General features: G+C 44.6%; 1 protein-coding gene across 1 annotated transcript; it reads left to right on the top strand.

Annotated features, from left to right (window-relative positions):
• The first annotated feature begins 110 nt into the window (after nucleotides 1-110).
• LOC115528900 (homeobox protein otx5-A) lies at nucleotides 111-4,443 on the top strand. The gene is made up of 3 exons (XM_030337294.1): nucleotides 111-360; nucleotides 1,411-1,562; nucleotides 1,988-4,443. The coding sequence occupies exons 1-3, from the start codon at nucleotides 264-266 to the stop codon at nucleotides 2,624-2,626; spliced, it is 888 nt and encodes a 295-aa protein (XP_030193154.1). The 5' UTR covers nucleotides 111-263; the 3' UTR covers nucleotides 2,627-4,443.
• The last annotated feature ends 8,057 nt before the right edge of the window (nucleotides 4,444-12,500 follow it).

The following is a 12,500-nucleotide window of genomic DNA, read 5'->3' as shown; positions in this document are numbered from 1 at the left end:
GAGAGAGAGAGAGAGAGAGAGAGAGAGAGAGAGAGAGAGAGAGAGAGAGAGAGAGAGAGAGAGAGAGAGAGAGAGAGAGAGAGAGAGAGAGAGAGAGAGAGAGAGAGAGAGAGAGAGAGAGAGAGAGAGAGAGAGAGAGAGAGAGAGAGAGAGAGAGAGAGAGAGAGAGAGAGAGAGAGAGACTAGCTCGGAGACCCGGCCCCCGGTCAGAGAGACGGAGAGAGAGTTAGTGAGTGAGGGAGCGTTTTAAAGCCGGCAGAGGAATGATGTCCTACATTAAGCAACCACATTACGCCGTGAACGGGTTAACGCTCTCCGGCCAGGGCATGGATCTCCTTCACAGCGCCGTCGGATATCCCAGTAAGTCATGAATATATATATAATTTTTTTCATTTGTGCAATGTACTGGGATAATTGTATTTTGTTTTGTATTTAATGGGTAGACACATTCATTTGATGCTTGTGTAAAAGGGAAGTGGAAAATGCAGTGCGCGTAATTCGTGCGTAAAAGGCCTTGATATGAAAATTACTAACTTTGACAGAACGAAATTTCAATGGGTTTTATATTTTGGTGGAGGGTTATTTTTATGAACGTGAATGGTTTAAATGAAAGTGACTCTATGTGTGTATATTTATTCTGCCACCAAAACATGTGTTCACTTGACCTATAAATTCGGCGGATTATAGAATCAAAGAACAATAAAACGTGTGAATGAAAGCACAGCCTGCTCACACACTTACTTCAAATCCCCAAAACGTCTGCAATCTGTCACTTTTTAGATGTAACCTATTTATGCGGTCTGAGTTCCTCTCAATGCCAGGGTGTGTTTGGATACTGGGCACCGCGTCTCTGCTGGGTTCACCAACATCTGTCCACTCTAATATTCACTCTGACTCTTACTTATCATTTAAAAAAACTTCACAGATTTCTTACATCATTATTTCGTTTGGTTTGTTTCGAAGACCCCCCGTTTCTTAAATATTTAGATTAAACCTGCCTTGTATTGTGTAATTTCAGACTTTTAAATGTTGAATATTTTCAGACAGAAAAACGAAAACGAAAGACAAAAGAAAGATATATTTTACGCTTAAGAAGTATCTATATAGTAAAACAAGGAGATCGAGCAACATATCAACTTGCGGTAAACTATAATATAATATTACTTCCACGCAGAATAGTCTACGAACACAAAAAATAACGAAAGAATTAGTTGCATTTTTTTAACATGCAAAACTTTGCCAATTACTTGAATTCCATGCACCACTAAATAATAAAAATGTACTTCATCCAGAAGGACTCTTGGCTTCCAAAAAAATACCAGTCAAAATCAATCTATTTAAGAAAAAGCACTTCGTTATATTTTTAAGAAGAACAATGGAGAACTGATTTATTTAATTTCCTTTCCGCAGACACACCGCGCAAGCAGCGCAGGGAGCGCACCACCTTCACCCGCGCTCAGTTGGACATCCTGGAGGCGCTGTTTGCCAAGACGCGCTACCCGGACATCTTCATGAGGGAGGAAGTGGCCCTGAAAATCAACTTGCCCGAGTCCCGCGTCCAGGTAACCATTAAGTCACGGAACTTCCACTGTCGAACTTTTTTTGTTTCAATGAAGAAAGATCTTAAGCTGCAATCATCGATTTTTATAATGTCCCACTTTGTTTTGATTAAGTCGTGGTTGAGTCTTATCTCTCTTTTCATGCATTCGTCTCTCAAATAATCAGCAATAGTCTCTCAAACAATCATCAATAGTCTAACGGAGGCCTCAGAACCGTGAGAATCTATCAAAACACAATCGATCAAAACAAAGTGCTGTGAGTTATACATTACTGACTGCAGCTTTAATACGTAGTCACACATTCATTTATAAATATATTATGTGGATACCTTACTTGGATACGAACCAAATACAGTTCTCAATGACAATGTGGAAGCAGCATTTGATGGTGGAAACATACTAAACTCCGCCCCCCCTGGCCCCTCCAGGTCTGGTTCAAGAACCGCAGGGCCAAGTGCCGCCAGCAGCAGCAGCAGAGCACCGGCCAGTCCAAACCGCGGCCTCCCAAGAAGAAGGCGTCCCCGTCGCGCGACCTCAACAACGATGCCTCGGTCAACGTGGGCAACGGGCCCTACAGCCCCCAGCCCCCTCCCCCGGGCACCTCCATCACGCCCAGCGCCAGCGCGGCCAGCGCCACCGTGTCCATCTGGAGCCCGGCCTCCATCTCCCCGCTGCCGGACCCCCTGTCCGTGTCCTCGGCCAACTGCATGCAGCGCTCGGGGGGCTACCCCATGGCCTACAGCCAGGCCCCGGCCTACAGCCAGAGCTACGCCGGCTCCTCTTCCTACTTCACGGGCCTGGACTGCAGCTCCTACCTGTCCCCCATGCACCCCCAGCTGTCGGGCACCGGGGGCGCCCTGAGCCCCATCACCGCCTCCTCCATGGGGGGGCCTCTCAGCCAGTCCCCCGCCTCGCTGTCCTCCCAGGGCTACACGGCCGCCTCGCTGGGCTTCGGCGCTGTTGATTGTCTGGACTACAAGGACCAAACTGCCTGGAAGCTCAATTTCAATGCCACTGACTGTCTGGACTACAAAGACCAGAACTCCTGGAAGTTCCAGGTCTTGTAGATTGATGTGCAGGAGGTGGGGTTAGAGGGGATGGGGTGGCGGCGGGAAAGGTGTAGCTGAGGAAGGGAACATCATGCCAGGTGAACAATACTCAAGATGATGTGTGGACGTTTAGATTGATTAATGAAAAACCAAGAAAAAACAACAGCAACGAATGACAGCCGTTTGTAGTTGCAATCTGGTATTTTTTGGCTCTGTGATTGTAACAAAGAAAGTTGATAGCGATGTTGAACAGAAACTTAAACTTGATTCAATTGATAGAAAATTTAAGTGATTGAAATGTACTAAATCATAAAACCTAGTTCACCGGGAATCAACTTCAATTGCAATTGCCTTGGATTCAATCTAACACAGTGCCCGCTACGCCCTCAATACCACAGCACCACACACACAGGGCCTCCATGTAGCAGCAGCCAATACTGTGTCTGTGTAATGTCTGAGAAAAGACCCTGAAATAAGAGCGCTTCCATGTTTTTTCCTTAAAAAAACAGGAAACTGGTTCAGGATACGAGATGATGACCCTGACTTCTATGATGTATTTATTTTCAAAAGCTGCTTTTATACGACCTGAGCTGACTCCAACAGCTCGCAAGGCAACGCTGCTTATCCCCCATTAGACAAACACAAAAGGCAGGCAGAAATTGGTGTCCTTATGGCTGACAGTTATTCTCAACATCTAACCAGTGAGACAGCTTAGAGTGCTGAAACAATAGTCCTTTGTATTGAGTTGGACCTTCTGATCGGGCCGACCAATCGGAAGGGGAGACTGACGATAGTGTTGGTAACTAACCAAGTCACTGCAGTAAAATAACCTGTTGCCTTTATGAATAGTTGTGTGTAAAATGCCCCTGCCCCCCCCCCCCGAGCTTTTAGTTTGAACACACTCAATACCTATTTGTGGCTGTTTGGGAAAATGGTCATGCTTCCAGTGAATGCTAACGGGGTGGGAATGTTGACAGATTGTCATAAAAAAATAATTTAAAAAAATCGACCCTGCACCATTTTTAGAAATCTCCCATTGAACAAAAAGAAAACAACCCATTTTGAAGGTTCAAGTGTGTGGCAGGTGAGAGGACTGCAGCAGAGGAAGGGAGGGCACTGCCGGTGACTCCACCTGCAGCCCCCTGCCAAGAGGCTTTGTCTCTCTCAGCTCCGACCTGTGAAAATGTGATGGTGACTAGTGTATATGTGTTTGGTGTTTGATCTTTATTTTCGTATTAGACTAAAACATGATGATGTTTCGTAAAAAATGTAATTGTGAATTCCTTAAGGTTGAAATTGTGGTAAATTGTTTTGAAGTTAATATTATCAGAATTATTATCAGTATTAATTCTATGTCTTCGGCCGACATCTGTTATTATTGCTAATACATTTTTGTGTTGTTCTCCTGTAAATATTAAAACTTTACTTGAAAAATGCCATCTACAATATATTGTTACATGGGCCCTCCACCAAACAATCTCTCTACTAGACAACTGCCAACTTTTGAAGTTAATATTTTCCAGTTTATTTTTGTAGTTTCGTAAATTTTTTCAGTACTTCATCGTACCTTCTTTTTTTCAAACTCAGGGGTTATTTAATGCAAGTAGCAGTGATAAGATACATTGCTGTGTCTGCTTCTTAATCATCTACTTTACCTTTTTGCATTCTTTATAATCCTCTCTCGCTTCTCTTTTTCTGACATGAATGAATTTTTCTTCTTTTGTATATTTCATCTGTTATGTCTGTGGTGTTGAACCGGTCTCACGACTAACATGCTAGCTAGCTGCCGTTTTTCTGGAACATTAAAACGATTTCATGAAAAAGGTGCTACCTTTCATTGACTTTGATGCGTTTCATTGTGGTTGCAATTGTTTAGGACTTGGTCAGATGGAGTTTTACAATTGAGATGACTGCATGAGGATCAGTGGTTATTGAACGTGGGCGCCTGAATCAAGTGTTTAGGGAGTACACGATGGGAACACAAAGACAATAATGACCATCTAGACCTAGTTGAAGCCTAATGTTGCGTACGGGAGGTTTGGAGTGTATAAGTGAGGAATGAGAGGACAGTGAGGGAGGGAAAGATATAAGAACCCATTAAAACACCGGGTTTTTAGATCTGTGAATTGCGTTAAATAGTTGTTGTGTTGTAGCGTTTGCTTGAGCCTTTAAAAGGTTCAGGACAGCATAACCCTGCTCTACAAATAGGGCAGAGTTCAACTGTCTGGGGTCACAACAGAGAGCTGGTTTTAGGCACGCAGTGACTCAGCGCTCAGCCTACAACTTCAGTTTGGCACCACCCGAAAAGAGAAGCACAATTAGGTAAAAAATGAAGTACATTGCGATGTGATGAGCAATACATATAGATTTGATTACATCCGATGGTAAGATGTGTAAAGGATGAGGTAAAGGGGAAAAGTATGAATTGCATAAGCAAAATCCTCAAACAACCATCCCCTCACTTGCTCACACCAATCTCATCTCATTCACATGTTTTCACACAAACGTTTTAGTCTGATCAACTGAGTAAGCCTTGTTGATCCAAATGGATTACGTCGCTTTTATTTATGAATGGAATTATTCTGAAAGGCATTTAAACACACATTACATGCCGTAATTGCGTGAATCCTTAGTGGAAACATTATTAACAATTTGTGTAACCATATTACAGATTTGGGTGTCATATCGCCCCTGTAAGGATTTCTTGGGACGTTTTGCCACAACCACATGTGGATGGAAATCCCTTTACGTAAGACATACAGACAGACAGATAGACAAACTGATGGATAGATAGATGTATGGTTTATATATATATATATATTATATATATATATATACTGTATATAATCTAGATTGATAGATAGATAGATAGATAGCTATATAAATATATAGATATACCATACTGATAGACGGACCGACAGACAGACAGACAGACTGACTGACTGATAGATAGATAGATAGATTTATTGATTGATTGATAGATAGACTATTATATATAGTCATAGAGAGATAGGTAGATGGAACAGATCCACAGATAGAATATACTGTAGATAGCTAGACAGATAATCCCTGGGGGCAGCATATGGCCTGGGGAGCAGAGAGGGCAGAGAGAGACACAGACACACTCAGGACTTAAATATGATTCATTTCTTCTCCCATCTAATCCCTCCCTACACAACATGCTGGCGGTCCCGAGCTCCCCATGCACATTGTAATCACCCAGACCCCCTTCATTCCCCCACCCCCAACACAAACCCCTTCTTCCGCCTTCTCTAGCTTCCTCTTCTTCCAATCCCTCTCTCCTGTACTGCAAACTTCAGTCCCTATCTCCACCTCTCAGGTGGTCCCTTGTATGGCAATTACAAAATCACTAGCCGCAAGAATTTGCTTTCTGACTGTAATAGGGATGGACTTAATTAAAATAAATTCCCTTTTGCATCTGTTGTACTGTGCAGTTCATATTTTTATTTAGTTCATATTTAAGAATTTATTGGAAATCTGTATTTGTGTGTGTGTGTGTGTGTGTGTGCATGCATGTGTCTGTGTGTGTGTTTGTGTGTGTGTGTGTGTGTGTGTGTGTGTGTGTGTGTGTGTGTGTGTGTGTGTGTGTGTGTGTGTGTGTGTGTGTGTGTGCGTGTTTGTTTGTGTGTGTGTGTGTGTGTGTGTGTGTGTGTGTGTGTGTGTGTGTGTGTGTGTGTGTGTGTGTGTGTGTGTGTGTGATCTGTGGCTAGCTGGTGGTAACTGGATCAGTATTAAAGTATGAATGGATCAGGCAGCCACTGTCTACAACGTTATACACTTCGGCTAAGGTCCTTACTGCAGATTACAATTTAACACCTCACTAATATCACTAATAGTGAAAGTCAGATAATGATGACTTGGACCCAAATGGGTGTCTGGATTATAGGAGGGTTTGGTATATATTGTAATTTGTTCAATGTTCAATCTTTCCTGCTCTGAGTTTCTTTTGCCATCATGCTTTTCTTCATGCCCCGTTCCCTGACATATCCCATCATGCATTTCTTCATGCCCTCTTTCCTGACATATCCCATCATGCACTTCTTCATGCCCCATTCCCTGACGAACCCCATCATGCATTTCTTCATGCCCTCCTTCCTGACATACCGCATCATGTATCTATTCATACCTCCTCTCCTTGCAGTTTGTTATTCTTGCTGATCTAATTTGGAGAATGTTCCAATCCTCTTAGTGTCCAGCTCTATCAGCGCAACACTAAGTGAATTAGACAGGATTACTGTCTCTGGTTCCTCTTCCTCCTCTGCGTCTTCCTCCTCCCGTCTTCCTCTCCATACTCTCACTCTTCCCATGTTCTCTTCCTTTTTTCCATCATCTCTCTCATCACTGGTCCCCTTACCATCTCGACCTCTCTCCCTCCATAGGATTTACATAGGATTGCGCTCTCTCCCCCCCCCCTCTCTCTCTCTCTCTCTCTTTCCCTCTCTCTCTCCCCTCTCTCTTCTCTCACTCTCTCTCTCTCTCTCTCTCAAACTGTTTCCAATGTTCCCGGCGACAGATGCTCGGCACTGGCGCAATGCATCATGGGACAACAAGCATCGTTAATTAAAGTTTGACCCGTTTCAAATTGAAATAAAAAAAAGGAAATACTCAACATGGGTCAAAGGTCCATCATACAGCATGGCAGCAGCCAGCTCCCGCCTTCGGAAAACACAAAACCGTCGTCTCATTCAGCCATTCCTTGTGTTAAAACTCAACCATTATCATCTAAAGGTACTTGGATGATTACATTACAATTGGGGCATTTAGCAGACGCAAAGTGACAGTATGTACATTTGTCAGAAGAGAAACAACAATATATCGGTAAAGTAAGGATGTTCATAGAACCCAGTGCCAAGCACTAGCAATCGCTCTGTTAACCCATTCCCCGTATACAACAAAGCTAGCTAGGATAAGATGCTACACAATGCTAAGTACTATTTTTAAGTGCAAGGACGTACAACATACAATAAGTGCGTAAAACCGGTGGGGTGTAAGGTGGGAGGCTATGCAGATTCGAGGTGAAGTCTGAACAGGTGAGTCTTGAGTCTTTTGCGTAGCCTTGAAGCTGGTGAGCGACTCTGCGGCCCTGACATCGGCAGGGAGATCGTTCCACCCTTGCAGTGCCTAAACAGAGAAGAGTTGTGACTCTGATGATCAACCTTTGCTTGCTCTTAGCGATGGTGGTACCATCGTCCAGCTGAGGTAGTTGAGCGGAGTGCTCGAGCTGGGGTGTGTGGTCTGACTAACGCTTGGAGGTAGGCGGGGGCAGTTCGATTGACCGCCTTGTAGGCCAGTACCATTACATGGCTAGATCATTTACAAATACATTGAACATTGATTGGCTTAAATCAGGTGCGCGGCTGGTGTCTTCTGGCCTTGCCAGTTCCTCTATTCGGTGTCGTTGAAGATCTAGCCACATCTGCAGTGCTTCTGCTTCTCCCTGGTATATTCTGGGCAAATCAGGGATCACCTGGGGATGCCCATTGGTCCAATGGAGGCTCATGCTGTACACATTAAGGCTATGCCTAGGAATGTGGCTTGGACTGATAATATAGTTTGGCATGTGTGGTTCACGGAAGTCCTACCTGGCCCGAGTGCAGAGTCGCAGCAACAACCTTTGTTTTGGTGTCGGAGGAGCCGAACAAACAAAACTACTTACAATATGAATATATATATATATATAATCTATACATAATATAATGTACAATACAATACACCATCAATACCAGCAACAGATTAATTTATGTGTGTGTGTGTGTGTGTGTGTGTGTGTGTATGCGTCTGTGTGTGTTTGTGTGTTTGTGTGTGTGTGTATGTGTGTGTGTGTGTGTGTGTGTGTGTGTGTGTGTGTGTGTGTGTGAGAGAGAGTTTGTGTGTGTGTGTGTGTGTGTGTGTGTGTGTGTGTGTGTGTGTGTGTGTGTGAGAGTCTCTGAGTGTGTGTGCATGTGTGTTTGTGTGTGTTTGTGCGTGTGAGTGTGTGTGTGTGTTACAGGATACACTCATCCTGTTTTTTTGTGCTGCATCCAAGTCCTGTGAGATTATTGCTGAGCTCAAACTATACATCCTCGATGTGTAGATGTTTTATCCCTGCATGGGTTTAGCTGTGAGGACTTAGTCTCGCCGGTTTCAGAGTAAACAAGCCAGGCAAATATTTAAATTATTTACCAGTAAACATGGGTTTTGGTGGCCAAGCTAGCATGTTTGTCATAACATCTTCATATCCAGCACAACACATAGTTCACTAGCAAGCGAACATAAAAAACTAGAATAACAGCTAATGTAATGTCGTGTGACGTAGTAAGATTTTTTATTATATAGTTTCTTTATTGATTAAGCTTGAGGCTGTTTGCTTTCATTATTTTCTTCATAGTACCTACTGATCCAAAATGTAGAAATTGCAATTCTGTTAAATAACGAAGAGTTATCAACACTATTTCCCTCCTGATTTGACTGGGCATCAGTCAAAGTGAAGTCCTCCGCTACAACTGGGTCTTCATAGACATTGCTGTTCTTTTTCATTTGATGACTTCGATGTACCTTATGCTGAAAACACAATGGTCATCGTAGTCCCAAACTAAGACCTCTCCAGCAAATTACTTTGCTGGAAAACCCACTTTCACTCGTAAACCATCTTATTTTCCTTTTCTCTACGCCCCCCCCTGCTTCCTTCATATGTTCCTCTTGCTTCTCAATGGTCCCAATCTCTCACTATTGCCGTTATAACTCTCTCTCGTACCACCTACTCTCTCTCCTACTTTTCATCCATACAATCTGAACCCGACCCCACTGACTCCACCCTCTCACCTCCTCTCCTCTCCTCTCCTCCCCTCCCCCCCACCCCCTCTCCTCTCTTTTCCTCTCCTCCCCTCTCCTCTCCTCCCCTCCACTTGCCGCTCCTCTCCTCCCCTCTCTTCTTCACCCACTCCCCTCTCTTGCCCTCCCCTCCCATCTCCCCTTCCTCCCCTCCCACTCCATCCCCTCTCCTCCCTTCTCCTCCCCCCCTCTCCCCTCATCTCCTCCCCTTTTCTCTCCTCTCCCCTCCTCCCTTCTCCTCCCCTCTTTTCTCTCCACTCTCCTCTCCTCTCCACTCCTCTCCTCCCCTCTCCTCTCCTCTCCTCCTCTCTCCTCCCCTCTTCCCCCCTCTCCTCCCCTCCCGTCTCCCCCCCTCTCCTCCCCTCCCCTCTCTTCCCCTCCTCTCCTCCCCTCCTGTCTTCTCTCTGCTCCTCCCCTCCCCTCTACACACCCCCTCTCCTCCCTCACTTTCAGTAATTCCAGCGCTGCTTCGCTCGCCCACCCGCTCGCTCCCTCTCTGGACGTAGTTCACCTAATCCAGCACTGACCTCAATCCCGTGATGTAACGGATCATGTGACGTTGAGAAAGAGAGGGGGGGGGGGGGAAGAGAGAGAGAGAGCGAGAGAGAGAAAGAGAGAGAGAGAGAGAGAGAGAGAGAAAACAGGGGAGGTTAAGTGGGAAACATGAACTAATCCGCACTGCTGGAGTCAGGAGGCCTGGACCAATCAGTGGCCAGCGGTGAGGAGATGGGGGGGGGGTTCATAGTACATGTATGTCTCCATTAAGTTTTAAAATATTAGACACACACACACTCATACACTACTTTCATTCCCTTTCTTACTTCATTCACCCTCAAAACACACACACACACACACGCACATGCATACACACACACACACACGCACGCATGCACGCACACACACACACACACTACTTTCAATCCCTTTCTTAATTCATTCCATCCCTCTCACCCTCAAAACCACACACACACACACACGCACACACACACACACACACACACACACACACACACACACACACACACACACACACACACACACACACACACATACACACCAGGTTTGGGAACAACAAGTCTACATGTGTGTGTGCATGATGATGATGTCATTGTCTCTTTATACACACAGACACACACACAGACACACACACACAGACACACACACACACCATCACACACACCAGTAGACATTGGTGTGTAGCAACACGGACCACATCCATGGAGACTGTGGACTTAGCAAACTGACGTGCAGCTGTGCACTAATACTAAATGTATTGCTGATGAGGAGACTTGTTCAACAACATGCCCTTGGACCGCGCCCTCATGTGCTCACAAACACAATGGTTCAAATATCATGGTGTGTATATGAAGTGGCTCCTTTTCAGAAAGCAGTTCTAATGTTGAATAAAGCTTGGACAGTTGAAAACACGAGGCCAGAGTTGTATTGCATGGATGTGGTCTGACAGCCACTGTTTGACATTTGTTTTAGACCATCATTCCACTTTTGATTTTTAATTTCTTAAAGGAAGGCAAAAGGAATTCATTATTTCATTCGATTGATCTTTAAATACTTTACCACTTATGTGTTGTTGTATACAGATTGTAATAATACTTATTTTACTTGTGTAGGCTTAAATATTATCCATCTTGAAGTGTACAATAATGTTAACATATGTTTTATTAAACATTTCAGAAAATGATCAGAATATGGCATGAAATCTTGTTAATTCCAAGATAGAAATTAATAGTTAAGTAAGGGATAATGCCCGACGAGGTGTCCATTATCAGGAATTAATGGACGACGTGGAGGCGTGAACCGTCCGACGCGAAGCGGAGGACGGTTGCCTCCGCGAAGTCCATTAATTCCTGATAATGGACACCTCGAAGGGCATTATCCCGCTTATACCACGGTCACTTACCAACGGTGACCAAATTAAGACCATTAATTTATATTTTCATGCGTTTTACCATCTGAATATAAAGTTTTCCACAAAACATACATTTGTTTCCCTGGTTACGCCTGAGGGTCCGACTAATACCCGGAACCACCATTACACGCCCGTTGGGTTCTCATGCAACGGAAACGTTGTTCACTCCTCCAGTAATTATGACGGACCATAGCTACGACTATGAACGGGAGGTAGCGGGAGGTATTATAGTCCGCTGAGATTTGTTTTGTTTTCCGTTGCTATGGTTACTACTATTTTAGAGACGATACGCCAGCTAGCGCATTAATTGAGAACGGTAAACAGGCAATTTGACGGAACTACTTGTCCAGGTGTCCGTATATCAGGAGTTAATGCGCACCCTGCATCCAATCAGAATCGAGTATTCCCGCAGACCGTGGTATAAGCATAATTATAAACGCGTAAAAGGTTACCCCCGGCTCACAAGAGGAGAGACTCTGAGTGAGATAGTTAAAGAGGGTGAGGTGGTGTATTGCAACGTACACTATGTGCACTCGACCCGTGAACCAGGAGACACGGAACACCAGAAGGCTTCATCCCAGCAATCTTCAAGCATAGTCTACTACCTCTGCCGTGAGAGGAAAAGGATCAGATCCATTTTTTTTGTTGTGGTCAACTTCTGCTATGATGACGACTTTGTGAAAAGGGTATATTGGGACCTATCAGGTAAACATGGACATGTAACCTTTTATATTTAGCTCTTTCAAGGTTTATAGAATGGAGGCAATGGTATGGCAATGGAGAGTTGGCGCTGGGATCACAAACACCATCATCACCACCACTGACACTGCCACTAAAACAAACACGGAACACCTCCACCATCACCTAAAACTACAACGACCACCACCACCCCATCACTCATACCACAAACACCACTACTTCCACCGCCACCGTCTCCCCCACCACTACTTTCCCCACTACCACAAACACCACCCCGCCACCACCACCACCAACTCCACCACCACCACCACCACCACCACCACCTCCACCATCACCATCACCACCACCACCACCACCACCAACACCTCCACCATCACCATCACCACCACCACCACCACCAACACATCCACCACCACCACCACCAACACATCCACC

Source organism: Gadus morhua, chromosome 16 (genome assembly GCF_902167405.1).
Source record: "Gadus morhua chromosome 16, gadMor3.0, whole genome shotgun sequence".
NCBI classification, from domain to species: Eukaryota; Metazoa; Chordata; class Actinopteri; order Gadiformes; family Gadidae; genus Gadus; species Gadus morhua.
Note: the sequence above shows the minus strand (reverse complement) of the source record. Positions and strands in the feature narration are given on the sequence as shown.

Bases quoted from the DNA above. Each gene is read 5' to 3' on its own strand.
- LOC115528900 (XM_030337294.1), top strand. From the start codon at position 264: ATGATGTCCTACATTAAGCAACCACATTACGCCGTGAACGGGTTAACG. The intron at 361-1,410 runs GTAAGTCATGAA...TCCTTTCCGCAG, and splicing joins CAGCGCCGTCGGATATCCCA to ACACACCGCGCAAGCAGCGC. The intron at 1,563-1,987 runs GTAACCATTAAG...TGGCCCCTCCAG, and splicing joins TGCCCGAGTCCCGCGTCCAG to GTCTGGTTCAAGAACCGCAG.